Source organism: Maylandia zebra, linkage group LG22 (genome assembly GCF_041146795.1).
Source record: "Maylandia zebra isolate NMK-2024a linkage group LG22, Mzebra_GT3a, whole genome shotgun sequence".
Classification (NCBI taxonomy): Eukaryota; Metazoa; Chordata; class Actinopteri; order Cichliformes; family Cichlidae; genus Maylandia; species Maylandia zebra.
This window is the reverse complement of record NC_135187.1, coordinates 35,831,277-35,853,366: the sequence shown is the minus strand read 5'-3', so window position 1 is coordinate 35,853,366 and position 22,090 is coordinate 35,831,277. Positions and strand designations below refer to the sequence as shown.

The window sequence follows — 22,090 nt, the reverse complement described above, 5'->3', positions numbered from 1 at the left end:
CAGATCCTCTTCCTCAGTGACAGAAAACATTTAGATATCACATAGAAAGACACGCCCCCTACTGTTAACGGTTGAAACAACAAACCAGACATTTCAAAATAAACGCCAAACGCCAGGTAAAACCTCCTGGCTTCAAACTACAAAACAATATTTCTAAATGTAATGAGTGTTATGATAACATGGCTGAGCTATTCCTATGTTTTTGTTTTGTTTTTAGAAACGATTGACGTTACACAGTGTAAAAGTAAAACTACAAGTAAATAGTTTTATTTCATCGGGCCAAATCCTGATTAGACAAAATCTCACAAAATATAAATTGTTAAATGTGAAAGAAAATCATTATTAAGCCGCGTTAATGTATCTGTTGGTTATTCCTACACTGTGTATTTATGTGTTCACTTGTCATTGGAGCTGATGATTGATTTGAACCAGTGACGCTGATGGCTTGCTTTTATTTTGAAGTCTGACAAGTACTCCGGTGTGCGGCGGTGTGGAGCTGGGCGCTTGACAGACTTCTCCAGCAACGATTTGTATTGATGTGATCAAAGGCGAGTGAGGTGGAGGCTGACCCGTGGGCGGTCACACTGCGCAATACCATAGGGCAAAGTTTGCCTGCTCTGATCTGTCGCTTGTGACTCGGAGGACTGCTGTGTGCGGCATGAACCAGGGCTGAGCGCAGGCTCGGGTGGTGCGTATGTCCAATATTATCTTTAATGAATGCTGCCGTGTAACCGCCGTGTTTCAGAACGTACTCTCTGGCGCGGGCCTCTGCCTGTCCACTGCACCGATCCTAGCCATGGGTGGGAGTCTGGGTTGCCACCGCTCCATCCCCAAAGACCCCACTGATTTCAGCTGCGGCAAGCGCAAATTCAGCGCCGCCTGCAATTTCAGCCACATTTTGGTGAATCAAGAGCGGCTGAACATTAACATCGCCACCGAGGAGGAGCTCATGACTCTGCCGGGAGTTAATCGCACAGTTGCGCGGAATATCGTGCAGTACCGGGACTGTATCGGTGGCTTTAAAAAGGTGGAGGACCTGGCGCTGGTAAGCGGGGTCGGGGCCACCAAGCTGGAGGTGATCAAACTGGAAATCTGCGTTTCTAGCAGGACCAGTTCTTCCCAACACTCTCCGTCGTCACTGCGCAAAGACTTGGACTCTCAGTTCTACACCGGGATGAACATCAACACCGCCACCCCGGCGCAGCTCATGAGTATTCGCGGTATCACGGAAACGATTGCAAAGAACGTGGTTTCGTATCGCGCGGAGCACGGCCCATTTAAAAGCATCGAGGACCTGGTAAAGGTGAAGCACATCAACAGCTCGCTGCTCGACAAAATCCGGTTCCAAGTTTTCGTGGAGCGCTCCCGGGCACCCTCCACCAACACGAACGCAGGGCTCCCCGGCACCACCAAGTGTCACCCAAGCCCCTCTTCCTTTAGTCTGGGCAGCGACGACTTGGACCTCCCACCTGGAGGCCCGACCCAGATCGTCTCTGTGCGGCCGAAGGTGGATCGCCCGCTGGGGCTCCGGGACGGGAAGTCCGTAGTGCGCGTGGCCACCTGGAGCCTGCAGGGCTGCTCGTGCGACAAGGCTAACAACCCGGGGGTCAGGGAGGTGGTGTGCATGACCCTGCTCGAGAATGAGTGAGTACCTGCACACACACTCATCACACCTGAAGGCCGCGTGGTTACTGAAGCGTGGGCAGATGAGGAAAGCTTATTGTTTAAGTGGTCTCGGACGTGTGTCTGATTTCTGTGCGTGCATCCGGCAAAATACTGAATAACTCACTTTATTAAATTCAATCACTTTTATTTATATTGCGCGAAATCACAATAACAGTCTTAATGAATGAAAGTTTGTAAGATAATAAACAAAACAACTCGAGTTTCATTTTTCCATCACACTAAATGCGCACAACGTCCAGTCAGCTGCATGTGTGCTGATAGTCATTATGTCAGGATATGCCAGCTGTGCCGTCCACACACCAAAGGACACCTACAGCCACTCACTGCCGCACCAGTCAGCTGAAGCTCTTTGAGGTTTAATTATGCTGTGACCTCATCATATTTTCAGATTCATGACTCTTTCAGTCCTGAACGGAGCCTTAACAGGACGAACCCCTCCCACAACATTACTGCGCGCAGGCCCAAGTGTTCTTGTGCAGAAACCTAAATAGTGATTTGATTTGAATGACAGTCGTGCAGGAATGATGGCTCTTTGTTTCAGGTTTATGTTGTGCATATTTCAGACTTCACAAAACCCAGACTGTGAAAAGACTACAGCACACCAAAGTAGCTCTTTGCTTTGTGTTATTTGTCTTTTATGGGTTCAAAAATGTGGAAACATCATTAAAACTACTGCAGAAAGAAAATAAGAGAACATTGTTTAAAAAGAAAAGTTCAGAGTCATCACCTGATTTTACAAAAGCATAAATCTGGGATTTAACAGACCAAACTTAATCGTGACCTGACGAGTTTTTTGTAGCGTTAAATCTGGTTTTATGTCCAGAATAAAACTCGCATCATGCATCTTTTTTTTATAAAGCCATCAGATGCATATGAAAGGGAAAATGTATCATACAAAATACATGAAAATTCTACCCCGAGACAGCAGGCGAAAAACATTATCAGGGCTTCGTGATTGAGGTCAAGCCAGTTTTGTGCTGCAGGGTGACACATTCTCAGATTCCCTGTCAGACTTGTGAAATGAATAAAGAGCACAGTGGACCGTGGTTCATATTCCACCAGTGAAAATGTTCTTTTAAGCAGAAAACAAACTAAAACAAAATAAAAATCCATCCATGCATTTTGTTTGGCTTATCTTGGGCTGGATCGTGGAGGCAGCAGCCTAAGCAAGCATGCCCAGACCTCCCTCTGCCCAGCCACCTCCTCCAGCTTATCCAGGGGAACACCGATGCGTTCCCAGGCCAGCTGAGAGATTTAATCTCTCCAGTGTGTCCTGTGTCTGCCCCGGGGCCTCCTCCCGGTGGGATGTTCAGCTCTTGAATGACTGAGCTCTTCATCCCATCTTGTCCCTGACCCAGAGTGGCCACTACAACCTTCTCCGTCTGAGGACCGTGGCCAAAGACTTGGCGGTGCTGATTTTCTTTTCAGGCATTGGTCTGCATACAGTGAAAACATAAGACTCTGTGGAAAAACTTTGGGTGTATATACCTGTGAAGACCATGAGTGGCTGTGAAAAATGAGAGTATAGGCAGAGCGCAGCAGCAACGCAAATCAGGCATTAGGGTTTAAATCTCAGTGGCTAGGCTCTTTCTTCTGTTCTCTCATGGATAAACGAGAAGCTAAAGTTTGGTAAGGTGTTTAATTGATACTCCCCCTTTTTTAATATTACAAAAAAAGTTCTTAAAGCCATCTATAGAGCTTCACCGTGGTTTCCAGAGCAAACTGTGTCAAGTACGGCCTAAAGTCAGTAATGGTGTTGTGATCATTGTTAGTGAGGAGCAGGAACAGCAGCAGCAGGAGGGCACTGTGAAGGAGACTCAGTATGTTTGCACAGTGACAAACTGCTGGGTTAGTAATCATAAGACCCAGTCTAAGTTTACACACTTCATGACTTTCCTCCAGGCAAAAGCAGACAGCTACTACAGTTCAATGAACTCTATTTTTTTTTCACCAAAGTTTGCACAAACTGCTCTCGGCCCAAACAGCCTATCAGGGATGTGGAGTTAGACTCAGCTGGCTGCAGTCATCCTGACTATAGGGAAGTGAAAAGAGCTGACTTAAGCTCCTAATAGCAAGGTTCATATGGATCAAAGCATGCAAGCTGATAATGTGGTGTTAATGTTTCTTACTGTTGAATTCTTCTTTCCCTGCTTTTGAAGCATTTATGAAATATGGACCGTGTCTCTCAGTGTCCCAAACAAGGTGGGCAGTTCTGTTCTATTGTGTCAGCTGGGACGCATCTACTTCCCCTCCTGCGTCGACACTTCAGAGAGAGTACTGACGACGGTGCACCCAGCATGCTTTAGACAGATCACTGATGTTAGATCCTTTGTCTTCCCTTTAATTTCTCTTGAACTTCCTGATCCATAATGACTGGATGAGCAGAGGCACGCCATGATTTTTGTTATATGAAAAGTAATTGAATTAATTAATAATGCGTAAAGTAGTGTGCTATTATTATAAATGCTGCCCGATATCCTGGACCTAAAGCTCTCTCACACTCTCAGTTTGTTGTGGTTGCTGCACCTCAGTTGTGTATTTGACAGATTGTTGCCTATCTGATAATGTGCACAAACGTACAACTAACCAACAAAGAGGGATGAAGGGAATCATCTTTCACTCTCACTTTACGATACAAAGGAGTTCATGGTTGATTTAGAAGGTGTCCAGGTCTGGTGGCCTCAACATGAGCCCAGATCATCACACCTCCACCACCTTGCCTGACAGTTGGTATGAGGTGCTTCTGCTGATATACTGTCATATACGAGGGGGCCAAACAGGCCCAGCTTTGTTAGCCAGCTAACCTAACTAACTAACCATCCAAAGCATATGGGACTGAATTAAAATGTCGAAATTTAATGTTGAAAGATTTTTTGTTATTTTTGTATTTTGGACATTTGAGTGAGATAAAAGCCCAGTACTTACGTTCATTAGTTTATACCTGGAAACTGGACCAGTTTCTTGGACCGGCTCCTATTTTTTCCCTCCAAATATCCTTCAATCACTGATGTGCGATGAATATTGGGACAGGGTGGACCTGGTGCAACCTGTAAATCTGGGGAAAAGAACGCATTTGTGGGTTGCTTTTGGACGAGCCCATGTGGACAGCCTTCGTCTCCTGGTTGTGACTTAATCAGTCTTCAAATGTGCCGCTCAAAGGACGCAGCCACTGATGCTTCACCGTGTCTCACTTGTGTCTGCATTGAAGCAGCTAATATGAAGTCCTGTTTGGCATTATCAGTGGTTGCTACTGTCAGAGTGACACTGACGAGTCTTTATGCAACATTTACTCTTATGCTTATGTGTATTTTCCTTGCTGTAAACCCAACTAATTTTGTCTACCTCTATAGACTTGGCCATAGAGTCGTGGCTTACAGTTACCAGTGTTGCCCTGATGAGATGGCTAATAGGCAGCTCAGACTGTGGGTGTTTGAATCCTTGCCAGTGGAAATGGGAGGATCAGGATCTTAAGCAGCAGGAGCGTTGCATGCTCTCAGAGCGATCAGACCTGCAGGGGAGGAAGGAGGTATTGTCTGTGGGACTGCAGGCTGTTTATTCTGAAAACAGGATCTGTGGACAAAGTTTCTGCCTATAATCCCATCAACACCAAGCTGTTCAGCGTCTCAGGTGGGCCAGTGTGGCAGAGCAGTGAAAACATGCAGGTGCTAGAAAAGTGAAACGGAGTCCAGCAAAATGTGGTCTGAACAGGGTAAAAAACAGCTTTTTAAAACTTTTTAAAACAACAGCCACTGATCAAAGCTTTACAGCTAAAAGAATAATGAAAAGCATGATACAAATCAAAGAACACAAGTAAAACAGCACAAGTTAAAAAAAAAAAAGCCATAATTAGTTTGGAGCAGCTGTTGCTCAGGAGGTAGCCTCGGTCATTAACCAATCAGGTGGTTTGATCCCTCTACTCTCGTCCTTTGGCAAGATACTGAACCATGATTTGCCCTTGATGTATCCACGGAGCGTGTGCGCGTGTGTGCGTGCGTGTGTGTGTGTGTGTGTGCGCGTGTGTGCGCGCGTGTGTGTGTGTGTGTGTGTGTGTGTGTGTGTGTGTGCGTGCGTGTGTGTGTGCGTGCGTGTGTGTGCGTGTGTGTGTGTGTGCATGTGTGTGTGTGTGTGCGTGCATGTGTGCGTGTGTGTGTGTGCATGTGTGCGTGTGTGTGTGTGTGCGTGCGTGTGTGTGTGTGTGTGTGTGCGCGTGTGTGCGTGCGTGTGTGTGTGTGTGTGCATGTGTGTGTGTCCCTGATGTGTTTGTCACATTTTCAGTATTCAGGGTTATATAGACTGAGCGCTGCAGAGGTTCATTAACAGGATCAAACACCAATTAGTCTAATTGAGTAGAACCTGGAGTACCATTGAAAACCCAGCAGGCACAGGAGGAACATGAACCTCCACACATACTTACCCAGCTGGAGTTTAAATCATGAGACGCTCTGTTTTTATGCCATGTGTACTGAATCAGGAGAAAACAGGGAGCACGAGGGTTTATTTGCATTTTCAGAGATGCAAATTTAACTTGATAATGAATTAAAAACATTGCTATTGTTTTCAACAATGAAATGTTCGTCAGGATTTTAATCATTTTATCTGAACTGAGCATTCAAAAAACCTCTGTGCAATAAACAACATGTAACTAAACTTGTGTTTTTCAGTGATGGTCTGAGAACATCTAAAGCTAATGAGCAACTCTGTCTAGATCTCTGGTTGATAAGCGAGCACGAAAGACTGCGGCCGATCCTCGACCTGTGTTAAAGATTCTGACCGTTCGTACGACTTTGAGGTGCTGATTCTTTTAAACATGGACTTCCTGCTGCGATGTTTCTAGAACAAAAGAAATCAATATTTTGATCAGCTGTTAAATACTAATTCACTAACAGTGACTCAGAGAGGCCTCGTGAGTCATTGTGTTATATTTAGTTGTTTTTGCTCTTTGGTGCTATTGAAATATTTCCATTCATTTAGTCATTTGGGTTTTTGCTGGTGTTGTTTTTTATTCTTGGTGCTTTGGTTGTAGCTGCATAATGTAGAAGTTTACAACTGAGCAAAATGTAATTCCCAGGAGTAAACACGAATCATCAGGAAGGACATCCGGTGTAACAAATCAAAACAATCTGAGCAACCTGTTGTGGCAACCGCACTGTAAATAACAGAGGAGCTCAAAACAGCTTTTATTCTTGGTGGTCTGAGGACAGACTGACTACAGGCATGGAGTTTTAGGGAACTATTGCATGAAGACTGTAAGACTGCAGTGTCATATATGCATGTGATCAGTAGAGTCCAAAAGTGTGGAACCAGATTTGCACATTATTCAATGTTTATTTTTAGTCTTCAGTTGATGCAGATGGCTGTTGTTATTGTCATCGTCCTACAAAGACTGTTTAGCCGTAGCCAGTAGCTTTCAGAGCGCTGTCTCTAATGCATCTGGCTGTTTGTGGAGTCTAGCTTCAAATTGGCAATCACACATAGAATTATGAAGGACTAAAGTTTATTTTTTCCTTTTCTTTTCTTTTCTTTGTTTTGTTTTGTTGTTGTCTTTTTTTAAATAAAAGGAGTGAAGTCGATGTAAAAATGTGGATGGGCTGGTGGTGTGTTTCCTCCTCAACCAGGCAGGTGGAGTTCTCTAGAAGACCTGCTGGGGATGCTTATAAGGACCTCAGCTACCCTTAATCCTTTGAAGGGCCACATTTAGACCACTGCCAGTAAAGGAGGTTGAAAACTGGAACTACTGGTGTGTAGTCGTGGATGGATAGATGGAATTGGCACACTGAGCATGAGAGTGCTGAAGAAACAGCTGTGATGTTTATTTATAGTAGCACAAGTACAAATGGCTGAGACGGTAGCTTCAGTGCAGCTTTTCTTCCTTTTGTGTTGGTATGTATTGACAGCGTGTAGAAAATCTTTGCTATAACAGTCACAGTTTATGTTGATTCTTTGAAAACATCACTAGTTGTTGCAGAAATGTCTGGAAACTGCTCCATTTGAGCAGATACCAGGTGTTGCACACACATCTCTTCTCCACGTTACCCACAGTTGTCAAATGACTGTTGGCGATGAGAATCGGTCCCCATCTTTAAAGGAGAAGAACTCTGCTCTTTTTCTCTGTCTGACATGAATCCTGTATAACTGAATCAACGTGGCGGTCTGATCATGGCTGAATTGTGCCATGTCATGTGACATGTTGTAACTCAATTCTGACTCCTGACTGACGGCATTACTTATGATGCTTGTGCATCCCTGGTTTCATTGAGGATCAGCTGACAGGAAGCAGCCAGCAGCTGTAATGTTGAGTGTCTCACCTGTGTTGCAAAATGCAATGCAAAGCAGCTCATCTTCAGAGTAAAAGTGCCTGTTAGAAATGTATAGCATTTTATTAAGCTGACTGTTGATCTGGGAAGTCATTTGAAAAGTAAACAGTTCAATATTTATTGGGCTGTAAAGGCCCCTCCTTCATGCAGTGTTGGCACATTGAATTTCAAACAGTCTAAAGTGTGTCTATAAAGAGTCTTATTTTCTCAGCTGTCTGCCAGTTTGTTAAAAGAAACTTTAAATTTGGCCTAAGTTTGCTGTGTGTTTACTATGCTGAGTCAACCATAATACATGACGATCTCCTAGAAAAACTGATCTCAGCTTTGCTTGGTACCAGTAAGTCATAAATGCTGTGCAGATGCAGTGCGAGGGTAGAAAGAAGAAATGAAATGCTCAGAACTTTTAAGGCTAAAAGTTCCATTAATGTTAGAAGATTTCTATAAAACAGAGTCATCCCTCACATTACTTCATAGCTAGTAATAATTTTGATTTTTCAATGTTCTGATACAATGTTTGGGGAAAAATAAATTTTAAGTTTATAAATTTTAATTTACAAATACAAAATGGGTGTTCTGATGATTAACTCTAACCAGTACGGTTGAGTTTCAAAGTAACCTGAAAAAATGAACGTGGTCCACCCAGTACTATATACAGTGGTGTGAAAAGTGTTTTTTTGTGTATGTTTGTCACACGTAAATGTTTCAGGGTCATCAAATAAACCTAAATATTAGGCAAAGATAAGAAGTAAACACAAAATGCAGTTTCAAAATGAGGGTATTTATTAGTCTATTAGGGGAAAAAATCCAAACTCAAAGGCTCTCGTGAGCCATTATCCACAAATGAAATCGAAAACATGGAAGCTAGTGAACTTTCCAAAGAGTGTCTGACCAAAATTACCCCAGGAGGTCACAAAAGATCCTAGATCAACATCCAAGGAGCTGCAGGCCTCAGTCGTGTCAGTTAAGGTCAGCGTTCATGACTCCACCATAAGAAAGATGCTGGGCAACAATGGCCTGCATGGTGAGTTCCAAGACGAGAACCACTGCTGAGCAAAAGGAACATAAAGGCTGATCCCAGTTTTGCCAGAAAACATTGTGATGATCTCCAAGACTTTTGGGAAAACACTCTGTGGACTGATGAGACGAACGTTGAACTGTTTGGAAATGTCACATTACATCTGGTGTAAAAGTAAGACAACATTTTCGAAATGGAGCATCATACCAACAGTAAAATATGGTGACCATCTATTGTGACCTGAAGCTGAAGTGCAGTTGGGTTCTTTAGCAGGACAATGATCCAACACACATCAGCAAGTCCACCTGTGAGTGGCTTAAGAAAAACAAAATGAAGACTTTGGAGTGGCCCAGTCAAAGTCCTGACATGAACGTGACTGAGATGCTGTGGCATGACCTTAAAAGTGCAGCTCCTGCTTGAAACCGTCCAGTGTGGCTGAATTACACCATTTCTGGAAAGATCAGTGGGCCAAAATTCCTCCACAGCGCTGGGACACACTCACTGCCAGTTAACACAAACACTTGATTGCAGTTGTTGCTGCTAAGGGTGTTTAGGGGGCAATCACTTTTTCAGACCACTGGAAAACCATGTAGTAATGACAGGAGGAATGCCCAAAGTGTCCTTTTGTTGTCAGTGGGTTTCATTATCATGCTTTTCTATCAGGTTTTTCAACTAATTATTTATTTTAAGAGGATTTGGGTAAATAATGCATATGTATGTATATGATGTACGTGTAAAGGTACATTTTTAAAAAAATGCATTCTCTCTCTTATTACAGTATCAAGTTACTGGCAGTGCAAGACCTGCTGGAGCACGAGGCTATTGATAAGGTAAAGTGGAACATGAATTACACTTATCCCAACTTCTATTGTAAATGAGGTGACTTGCGTGCACGGGCAGCAGGAATCAGAAATGTGACAGCAGCTTGTCTTTGTGTATACTCTGCAGGGTTTCAGTGATGGAGAGGATCGTTAAATTGATTGGGTTACAGCCATGTGGTTTAAGTACGCCTGAGTTAAAAATACTCTTGTGCTCTCGCTCCCAAGACTGACACCCTCAAATTTTAGTTTATTTTTTCCGTCACACTGCTGCCAACATTAGCGCACATTTCATTCATTCATTCATTCATTCATTCATTCATTCATTCATTCATGTCATTACTGATTTCTCGTAACTTATATTTGTCATATTTCCTTTTAGTGAATAACATAATGATTAGCAACACATCCTGTCTCGTCCCCCCCTCTTTGTCACTGGCTATGGGCCAACTTGTAACAAGTGGGGGCTTGTCTGGGATCTAATTCATTGTTGGAGACGGTTTGCATCATCTGACTTAAGCTCATTGTTCGATGGAAACTGTTTTCACTCCTGTCTTGGAAGGAGTCTGTTGGCTTGGTCCGCTCCGTGTACATTTGGCTTGTGTTTTTGTTCTTTTGTCACAGCTGACAGAGGAGCGATGTCCCGTTTCTCTGGGCTGGTCACAGTAAGGGGGCAGATGTATTTAGTTGGGATGTTTCTGGCAACTATTTTCTTAGTTGACTAAACGAGGGAAATAAATTTGACCACATAACTGACTAGTCTAAAACTAAGAAACACTCAGACGTCAGCTTACGTTTGAGAACAGTTTAATAAACAATATTTAAAAACTCTGAAACCATTAATCCCATTCTTCATGTCACTTAACTGGGCAGCACCTCACATCGTGTGTTATAAATATTACACATTAAACTCCAAATAGAAAAGGAAGAAAAAAACTTTAAAATAATAAACTAATGTTAAGTTTAACTATACTACAGCATTACTACAGAAGATGCTCATGTGTTATTAAAATATAACAGATTAACATCTGAATAATTAATAAATTGTTGCTGAAAAGTCTGGCACATTGTGCTGGGTATCATTCAGAATGTAGTCACGTGACACACATGAACAACTTTAATGAATAAAGATTTTGAATAACAAATCAATAAATTATAGCCATTTTCTTCCGCTTATCTAAAGTCATATCTTAAAGATCTTATAGTACCTTATGACCACTGAGGTGAATTGGCACTTCATGAGTAATCAGACTCCATTTTATCTTAGAGACTTCGTAGTACCGTGTCACTCCAATAGAGCACTTCACTCTAGGGACTCTAGGGCTTACGTGTAAATTATACTCCTTCAGGAAATCTACGTCGTAACTCGCGCTTTAACTGAAACCCCATCCTATACCAAAACCTTCTATATAACAGATCGACACACATCACAAGGGCTTGAATGCCATGGGAGGTTGTGGTATAGTGATAAAAGGAACTTCTGGTTATTATGCAAGTTAGAATGTGGCTTTCCAACAGAGGTCCAAATCAAGCTGTGGTTGCGAGGATATTTAAAAGTAGAAGCAGAGCCTTCAGCTTTCAGGTTCCTGGTCTTCGGAACCAGCTCCCAGTTTGGATATTTTCACGGACCGGCCTTTAAGGTGTCGCGGATAAATACAACAAAATAAAACTAGTACCGGTACCGAAAAAAAGAACATTTATTCATAGCACACGTGAAAAGACCCAGGAAAACCGAGTTAACGATAAAAACGATAACAAAATAACGCTGAAAACCGATAAAAACCCTGAAAACCAGACATTTCACACCTGAGCCTCAACTCTCGCGGCCCGGCACCAAACGACTCACGGACCGGTACTGGTCCGAGGCCCGGGGGTTGGGGACCACTGCTCTAGGGGGGTTCCCATGATGCACTGATTGTTGCTTCTTTACTCACATATTTTACTCACTATGTGCTTACTCTGCTCACTCTGCATTTCATCATTTGTTATTATTAATCTCTGGCTCCCTCCCATCACCTCAAACCAGCTGTGGCAGATGGCTGCCCCTCCCTGAGCCTGGTTCTGGCAGAGTCCTCCTCTTGCTAACAGGGAGTTTTTCCTTCCCACTGTTGCCAAGTGCTTGCTAAAGGGGGTCGTTTGAGGTTTTTGCTGCAGGGTCTTTTTCCTTAAACTATAAAGCACCTTGAGGTGATTTTTGTGACTTGGCACTAAACACTGCCAGTCAAAAGTTTGGACACAACCTCTTATTTAATGGTTTTTCTTTATTTCTACTACTTTCTACATCATAGATACAAACTGAAGACATCACATATATGAAGAAAGATACATGGAATTATGTAGCAAAGAAAAAAAGGATAAATAACTCTAAATATGTCTTATATTGTAGATTTGTCAAAGTAATGCTTTGACGAATCTGACAAATCTTGCTTTGTCGACAGCGCTGCAAACCTTCGGCCTTCTCTCAATAAGCTTCATGATGTAGTCACCTGAAATGGTTTCACTTCACAGGTGTGCCTGTCAGGGTTCATTTGTGGAATTTCTTGCCCTCTCATGCAGGAATTCTGATAACCTCGATCAGGATTTTTATTCATCTTTAGTCATGAAAAAAGATTTTTTTAACTTTCTTTTATACATGTACTTTAAAAAAAGTTTTTTACATGTTAACTTATGTGGACAACATCACCTTTCATCATACCATCAACACTGACGCAAATACAAGAAAACAGCCTTTGAATAGCTGCCCACTGTAGTGACCACTGTGCGTGAAACAGTTAATGGGGTTGGGACCATCAGTTGTGTTGTGCAGCGGTCAGGTTGGTGCACAGCTCACAGCTCTGTTTGACAACTGATAGAGTTCATATTATGGCGAGAACCAATCAGCTAAGTAAAGAGAAACAACAGCCCATCATTACTGTAAGGACTGAAGGTCAGTCAGTCTGCAACACTGCTAAAGCTTTGGCCCCAAGTGCAGTCGCAAAAACATCAAGACTACGATGAAACTGTCTGACATGAGGACGCCCCAGGAAAGGAAGACCAAGAGTCCGTCTGCTGCTGAGGATACATTCATCTGAGTCACCAGCCTCAGGTCAGAGCCCAGATAGATGCCACACAGCTCCAGTAGCAGACACATCTGTACATGTTCAGAGGAGACTGTGTGAATCAGGCCTTTATGGTCAAATAGCTGCTGAGAAACACGACTGAGGAAAAGCAACAAGAAGAGATTTGTTTGGGCCAAGAAACACGAGGAATTAGACCATCTGTGCTTTGGTCTGATGAGTCCACAGCTGAGATCTTTGGTTCCACCTGTTGTGTCTTTGTGCGATGGTGAACGATGGTCTCTACATGCACTGTGAAGCCTGGAGCAGGAGGTGTGATGGTGTGGGGGGGCTTTGCTGCTGACACTGTTGGGGATTTATTCAAAATTGAAGGCAGACTGAAGCAGCATGGCTCCCACAGCATCCTGCAGCCACATCCCATCATTTATTCTTCAGCAGGACAATGGCCCCGAACACACCTCCAGGCTGTGTGAGGGCTCTGTGACCAAGAAGGAGAGATGGAGTGCTACACCTGATGGTCTGGCCTCCACAGTCACCTGACCTAAACCCAGTGGAGATGGTTTGGGATGAGATGGAGGACCAACAAGAGCTCAGCATCTCTGAACTCCTTCAAGACTGTTGGAAACCTTTTCAGGTGACGACCTCGTGAAGCTCATGGAGAAACTGCAGAGAGTCAGCAAAGCAGCAATCAAAGCAAAGAGTGGCTACTTTGGAGAATCTAAAATATAAACGTGTTTTGAATTATTTCACACTTTTTTATTTACTACATAATTCCATCTGTGTTCATTCATAGTTTTGATGCCTTCAGTGAGAATCTAAATTAAAAAACAAAACAAAACATGAAATGTGAACGTGTGTCCAAACTTTTGACTGATAGTTTATATATGATTCAACTGAACATTTGCTTTAATAACTGTGCGCCGGTTTGAGTGGTTTAAAATAAGATTTCATATTGTTTGCTATTAACTGCTGCTCACGCACTAAGTATAAGTTGACTTTAAATTGAATGTCCGGAAATCCGTATGTCTTACTTTGAGAAAATAATATAAAATGTTCATATTCAAATCTTAAATATTAATTTCATTTTTAAATTTCAAGTCCTGCCAGCTGGGTCCTTTTAATTTACAGGGAGTGCAGAATTATTAGGCAAGTTGTATTTTTGAGGAATAATGTTATTATTGAACAACAACCATGTTCTCAATGAACCCAAAAAACTCATTAATATCAAAGCTGAATGTTTTTGGAAGTAGTTTTTAGTTTGTTTTTAGTTTCAGCTATTTTAGGGGGATATCTGTGTGCAGGTGACTATTACTGTGCATAATTATTAGGCAACTTAACAAAAAACAAATATATACCCATTTCAATTATTTATTTTTACCAGTGAAACCAATATAACAGCTCCACATTCACAGCTCCTCTTATGTGCCCCAGATAGACATATACCCAGTATAATAAATGCTCTTGGTCCTCTTTCAACGTTTGTAAAACCATCTGTCAGGAACTTAGGGATTATCCTTGATCCTGCTCTTACGTTAGATAGTCATGTTAAATCTCTTGTTCGGTCTTGCTTTTATCATTTAAGAAATATTTCTAAATTGAGCTCTATTATATCCTATACCGAACTGGAGATTGTTATTCATGCTTTTATCTCTTCACGACTGGACTATTGCAATTCCCTGTTTACTTGTTTAAATAAAGGTTCTTTGGCGCGTCTGCAGATCGTTCAGAATGCTGCAGCAAGACTTTTGACGAAAGCTTCTAAATTTTCACATATAACACCATTGCTCATGCAGTTACATTGGCTTCCTGTTGAATTTAGAGTCCAGTTTAAGATTTTGGTTTTAACTTTCAAGGCTCTTCAACAACAAGCACCACCATATATCATTGAACTTTTACAGCCCTATGCCCCTAGTAGGTCTCTGAGGTCGAGTAGTCAGGGCCTACTTGTCATTCAGTATACGAGACTGAAAACTAGGGGTGATAGAGCTTTTGCTACTGTGGCCGCCAGACTGTGGAATTCCCTTCCTCAGGACTTACGATCCGCTGATTCATTGATTACTTTTAAAAAACAGCTAAAAACACATCTTTTTAAAACTGCCTTTTGCTAACTTTGTTTGTATTTTGTCTTTTTAATCTGTTATATCTTGTAAAGCACTTTGTGATCTCTATCTAGAAATGTGCTATATAAATAAAATTTTACTTACTTACAAATATACATTTCTGACATTCAAAAACAAAACAAAAACAAATCAGCGACCAATATAGCCACCTTTCTTTGCAAGGACACTCAAAAGCCTGCCATCCATGGATTCTGTCAGTGTTTTGATCTGTTCACCATCAACATTGCGTGCAGCAGCAACCACAGCCTCCCAGACACTGTTCAGAGAGGTGTACTGTTTTCCCTCCTTGTAAATCTCACATTTGATGATGGACCACAGGTTCTCAATGGGGTTCAGATCAGGTGAACAAGGAGGCCATGTCATTAGTTTTTCTTCTTTTATACCCTTTCTTGCAGCCACGCTGTGGAGTACTTGGACGCGTGTGATGGAGCATTGTCCTGCATGAAAATCATGTTTTTCTTGAAGGATGCAGACTTCTTCCTGTACCACTGCTTGAAGAAGGTGTCTTCCAGAAACTGGCAGTAGGACTGGGAGTTGAGCTTGACTCCATCCTCAACCCGAAAAGGCCCCACAAGCTCATCTTTGATGATACCAGCCCAAACCAGTACTCCACCTCCACCTTGCTGGCGTCTGAGTGGGACTGGAGCTCTCTGCCCTTTACCAATCCAGCCACGGGCCCATCCATCTGGCCCATCAAGACTCACTCTCATTTCATCAGTCCATAAAACCTTAGAAAAATCAGTCTTGAGATATTTCTTGGCCCAAGTCTTGACGTTTCAGCTTGTGTGTCTTGTTCAGTGGTGGTCGTCTTTCAGCCTTTCTTACCTTGGCCATGTCTCTGAGTATTGCACACCTTGTGCTTTTGGGCACTCCAGTGATGTTGCAGCTCTGAAATATGGCCAAACTGGTGGCAAGTGGCATCTTGGCAGCTGCACGCTTGACTTTTCTCAGTTCATGGGCAGTTATTTTGTGCCTTGGTTTTTCCACACGCTTCTTGCGACCCTGTTGACTATTTTGAATGAAACGCTTGATTGTTCGATGATCACGCTTCAGAAGCTTTGCAATTTTGAGACTGCTGCATCCCTCTGCAAGATATCTCACTATTTTTGACTTTTCTGAGCCTGTCAAGTCCTTCTTTTGACCCATTTTGCCAAAGGAAAGGACGTTGCCTAATAATTATGCACACCTGATATAGGGTCTTGATGTCATTGGACCACACCCCTTCTCATTACAGAGTTGCACATCACCTAATATGCTTAATTGGTAGTAGGCTTTCGAGCCTATACAGCTTGGAGTAAGACAACATGCATGAAGAGGATGATGTGGACAAAATACTCATTTGCCTAATAATTCTGCACTCCCTGTATATCGAAGCAGATTGGTAGAAGATGATACTTAATACTTTTAAAATGTTTTTTGTGTGTGTATTACCCGTTTGACATGTTGTATTTAAATAATTATCTATTAGATAATAATTTGGGTTGGCTGTAGCTCAGGAGGTAGAGCAGATAATCTCTAATCCGAAGGCTGGTGGTTCAATCTCTGGCTGCTCCAGTATCCTTGGGCAAGATACCAAACCCCAAGTTGCTTTAGATACTTTGTGCCAGTTGCTTCCAGAGTTTTACAAAATGTTAATTTGCTTTTTAGTTAGTAATATAATAACAGGCAAACCTGTCTTTATGTGTTGCAGTTCTGTGCAGAATTAAATCAAGGAACACTTGCCAGTTTACAGAAGTGGAAATGGCCACGAGGGCTGTGGAAAAGTGTTGTGTCGGAAAAACCCACCGGCCATTCCAGCAAGGTGGGTTTACCATTGGCAGCTGTTACAACGACACTTTAAATTGTATCCACAAAAATAAATCAAAGTCTAAACTTTGCCGAAGATCAATCAGTTCAGTTTTCAGTTCCCAGAAATCGATTTGAATAATTTACCCGTCGAGAGTTTTTAACATTTTTTAACACTGTGACTTTTTTTCTTAACCACTACAGTTTCTTTTATTATCTAGAACTGTTGCAGATGTACTGCAGTAAAACTATAGTAGTGCTACTGCACAGACTGATCTTTCATGCGGAATAAATATGAAATGATCTTTTGTAAAAATAGCAGTGACCCTCCAGCTCTATTACCAGCAGCTGTTTACCTTCATGCTTACACTCTAAGAATCAGCATCAGTAAACTACATGTCAGATGTTTATGTAACTGACATATGAATAGCTGTGATTGACTAAATCATAAGTAGAGTAAGAAGATTGACTTGAAAGTTTATATTAATTAAATAAACCTTTGAAAACGTATCTAACACTAATACATCCCTCTGTTCACAGGGAGTGAGCTACTCTGGCTTTTTGTGGGATAGCTCCTCAGGAATTGATCTGAAGGATGCCCTTGTCTTGGAGTCTCCTGCTGTCAATGGAAATGGGAGTCATGTACACCATCCACTCTATGTGGCTCACTTTTTAGTAAGGCTATAATTTATTGTCATTGAATTCATGTGTGTTTGGTTATAAAAAACAATTCAATTAATTTTATTTATATGGCACCAAACCCACCAACAGCTGTCTCAGAGAGCCGTATCTATAAGACCCTGGAACGATGAAGAGAACAGCCCAACAATCAGACAATATCCATTTGTAATTGTTTAGGATCTGAATACTTTCTTAAACCTCCAGAACTAACACATGGTTGATGCACTGCTGCATATTTCTTTGGTTTTATGTATTGTTCTTCTTTTTACTTAGCAGGATAAAAATTTAAGTGGTCAAAAAATTGACTTTTTCCATTAGATTGGTTCATTTGAGCTGACGGTGGTGAATGTCCATATGCAAGCCCCTGCTTCACCAGAGCAGTCCGGTGGCAAAAACCAAAACTCTGATGAAGCCAAGTGTCAACGCCTCCCTCCCAGCATCCAGGGAACACTAAAAGGTTAGTCTGCCAGGTCGGACCAGTCGAGACCGCATGTGTCAGACGCCGTAGACGGATCCGCAAAGTCTGACGTCATTTTTGACGTCTTGTCCTATTTTCCGTTTCTTCCTTTGCAGGTGAAAAGGATCTACTAGTGTTGGGCAATTTTGGTTGCTCTCCTCAGAGCTCAGAGCTGGACACACTGAGAAAGGAGAAATTCTGTGCCCTGATACCATCCACTCAGTTCACCAACATCACCACCTGCTCACCACAGGGCACCCGCTGCGTGGACAACATCTGGGTCAGCCGTTCTCTGCAGAAGATATATTCAGGTACATGTACAGTTGTGTTTGGACAGTTGCACCGATTAAGATTAAAAAGTTCTCTTAGGTTGTCTTGATAAGGTCAGGTTTCATATTAAGGGAAATTATCTGTGAATTCATTCAGCATTCATCATATCTCAAGTTATTTAGTTCAGTTCAGTTTTATTCGTGTTTCATTAATTCAGGGCAAAAGTCGGCTAAGTTTACATTACAAGTGCATCTCAGGATATTAGAATATTATGGAATAGTTTTTTTTTTGTAATTTAATCAGGTTAGACCTGATATGATTTCTTCTGCTTTATTTTAAATGTTGGTTCGCTCAAATTATTAGTAGTAGTAGTAGTAGTAGTAGGTAGTAGGTAGTTGGATGGACAGCTGTCTCGCTGACGGATATCGACACTCCATGGAGGGAAAGCCACAGAGGATCTGTGCTGAGAAGGCTGATTGATTTCAGAGAGCTATATCAAAGCTTTTTAATCAGAGGTTGACTAGAAACTAAAAGTATGGTAGGAACATCTGTATAAGCAAAAAACAAAAGTTGATTTTAGGAACTTGGCTGAGGCTGGTCTTAGCAAATCACGAGCCACCGTGCACAGATGTCTTCAGGAAAGAGGCCACAACTGTCACATTCCTAATATCAAGCCAATCCTGAAAAATAGAATTCTTTTAGTTTATTATCTGAGCTAAAATGAAAAAATGTTACCATCCTGCTGTTAGACTGTTGGTCCAAAGTCCTCTTTTCACCTGAAAGTAAGTATTGCATAGAATCTGGATGAAGAGTGCAGAGACACAGAAACCACGATGTTTGAAGACCAGTGCGATGTTTCCACAGTTTGTGAAGAGATTAGATGATAGTTGTAAGTTTGATAACTTTCTGACCATTACTGTAGGAGGAATAGCAGCTCTTCTGAAGTCTGAGTGGATGGACGAAGGATGCTTTTAAATTCAATTCATTGTATTTTTCTGGCACCAAATCACAACAGTTCCCTCAAGGTGCTTTGAGACCATGCCATAACCACACCGATTCTCAGAAAGGCCTAAAAATAGCCAGTTGTCCACCTAACTGCACATGTTTAAAGGAAAGAAAAATCCTTGAAAAGAACGTTTAAAAAAAAAGAAATTCAAAAAACATTTTTTTCATCCCTAAAGATGAATAAAAATACTTAAAAAAATTTTGTCATAATTCATGCATGAAAGGGTTAATGAATATTTGAAAGTTATTATATTAAAATAGTGAAAAAAAACCCCAATTTTTCATAATGTAATTTTTTAAAATGGAAGATGGAGATCCTGCAGAGTTAAAGAACAATCAGAGTTCCCGTCTGATCCTCTGAATCGAGCTCAGTTGTGGCATGATAGAAGACTCTAGGTTAAATAGTCTGGATACACTGATATGAAGTTTTAAAGATAAGTGGCAATGTCCACGTTGACTCTGTCATTTATTTGATTTTTTTACATAACTGTATATAAGTAAATAAGCCGAGTACACCTCCATGATTCAGGAGCTTGTAAAACCAACTTAGATTTTTTGTTCTGTCTTGTTTATTTCTGCCTCTTTCTAACATGCGTACTATGACTGACAGAGCTCTGACCAAGAGTTCCAGTGTGCCTGCTGGTTTATGCACGAATGGCAAATAAAGAACTTTGAACCTTGTATTTTAGCTCACTCAGGGTTTTCATTATGCACAGCTCCAATTTTTATGAGGTGCGTTTTAGAAAGATGGGGATTTCTCTTGGCGACCCATCCAAACAAGCCGTACTTGTTTAGTCTTTGTTTCTAACTATCAGGAACTCAAACATATAACATGCTAACTTACGCCTGTATAATTTTAGATGTAGTTCTTGTGTTATTAGTTAGCACTGCGTGTCTACATAGAGTCATCACAGAAGTCCAAGTCGAGCGTTGCTTTTACACAGGTGGTCAGTTTAGTTCTTTATATTGTATGTTTACAATCCTAACAATCAGATGAGCCTCTATGAACAGTGGGAAGGAAAAACTCCCTTTTAAGAAGAAGAATTGAAAAGAAAGAAAGAAGTCACACAAGCAACTAACGATTAAATGTATAGCAGTTTATAAACTAGTCATATAAAACAAGTAAAGTCAGGTTTTTCATTAACGGTCTTAAAACGAGGCTGGCTTTAGTTTCAAGTCTGGTTAAAAACAGGTCAGGTTTTATGCCGAACACAAACTAAATGTTAAGTCAGTTCTCAGGTCCTTTACACAAGACTAAGTGTGCTCTGGAGTTCACCAAACCAATTTAAAATTTGGTCTCCAGTTATGACAAGTCAAACCAGGTGTTCAAGTCTAAGTTTGGTCTAATCTGAGTGTCAAATCATCAACTTACCAAGTGTGCCAAGACAAGTCTGAGCCTAGTTAAAAGCACTTTGAGGCCACACTTGCACCTGAGTTATTTAGACTAGAAGTCAATCAAAGTTTAAGTTGAGTCTCAAGATAAAAATAATTACAAAATAAATGTAAAAATGTATTTTAAACTATGTGTAAAGTAGAGGATACATGGTTACTTCTCAAATGTATGATGAACGTGATCCTAGTTTTATAGAAGCTACTATCAGATCAAAGTTTGGTGCATTATTTGTGTTGCATGAAGTTCTAAGTATCTCCTGACTGTTCTTGTGTCCTTTGTTCTTGACAGGCCACTGCATGGTAGTTCGGGAAGGCTTAACTAACCCCTGGATCCCAGATAACTGGTCATGGGGCGGTGTGGCCTCTGATCACTGCCCTGTGTTTGCAGAATTTTATGCAGACCTACCTCCTAAGGAGCTTAGCGGACCTGGTATGGCAGTGGTGGACAGGGGAGACATTCTGCCCAAACATGAGCGGTGACATCGGCTGCAGCAAAGACAGAACTGAATGACATGAAGATTTTAACCTATCAGGATTCTGCTTTATCTCGGTTTGCTGTGGCGCAGTTTCCTACAAAATGTGAACAAGTGCCAAGATTGCCTTTTGGGTTTCAGGTTATCAATGGAAAATCGTAAATGAGAAATATTCAAGCCATAACAAATGTTTAGACAAAAATATGATGTATTTTAAAAGAAATGTGCCAAACATTTTATATATGTATAGAAAAATAAAAATAAATTGATAGATGATCACGGTCTGTACGAACTCTTATTGATACAGTTTGAGCACCATCTGAATGACCTGGATCTCTTTACAGGCGCTGCTGTGTCCTTCATCTTTTATAGTTCACTGGAGAGTAAGATTCAATCTCAGCTGCTGAGCTCATGAAAGCTGTGTGCTTAATTATACAAGTGAAGCTTGTGTGCATGTGAACTGCCATACTTCCCTGAGAATAACGTTGCCAGGCACAGTGACATCACAGGGCTTTGCTGCTGCCCTTAAAACTGGTCGTTAACCACCTTCACAATACTGCTTTTGAAATTAAACAGCCAAGTAACACACACTTGTGTTATACTGCTCAGCACGAGGCACACACGGGGTTTTAAAAGCACTGTTTATGTGCACTGACGCCTTCCTGGGCTGCTGTTGCCGACTGGCTCTTTCTGTTTTGGTACACAGCTGTTCTCTCTCAGCTCCTCTCTCCCTCCACGTCCTGTGTGCTGCTCAAGCAGGGGAGGCATGATCTGATGATCCCTAACTGCATTGGCCAGCCTCCTCTGGCACTGCCCCCTGAACCCACTGCACCACTCCCCCCACTTTTTTTTTTTTTTTGCCCTGTAACACACAGATTTTACCACATGAGCTTTGAGCTATTTTCAGGTCTTACTGATCTTATTGACCTTACTGACAAAGCACTTTACACAGCAATCGGATCAGAAATTGACTCTGAGCAGTCACGTGATCCCATGACAGCAGAGATGACGCTGGTGA

At 41.6% G+C, this 22,090-nt stretch overlaps 1 protein-coding gene across 1 annotated transcript; it reads left to right on the top strand.

Moving 5' to 3' along the window:
• The first annotated feature begins 470 nt into the window (after positions 1-470).
• On the top strand, positions 471-21,356 carry eepd1 (endonuclease/exonuclease/phosphatase family domain containing 1). The gene is made up of 7 exons (XM_004560975.6): positions 471-1,644; positions 9,794-9,845; positions 16,700-16,810; positions 17,335-17,469; positions 17,794-17,932; positions 18,049-18,243; positions 20,889-21,356. The coding sequence occupies exons 1-7, from the start codon at positions 695-697 to the stop codon at positions 21,077-21,079; spliced, it is 1,773 nt and encodes a 590-aa protein (XP_004561032.1). The 5' UTR covers positions 471-694; the 3' UTR covers positions 21,080-21,356.
• Positions 21,357-22,090: the final 734 nt, after the last annotated feature.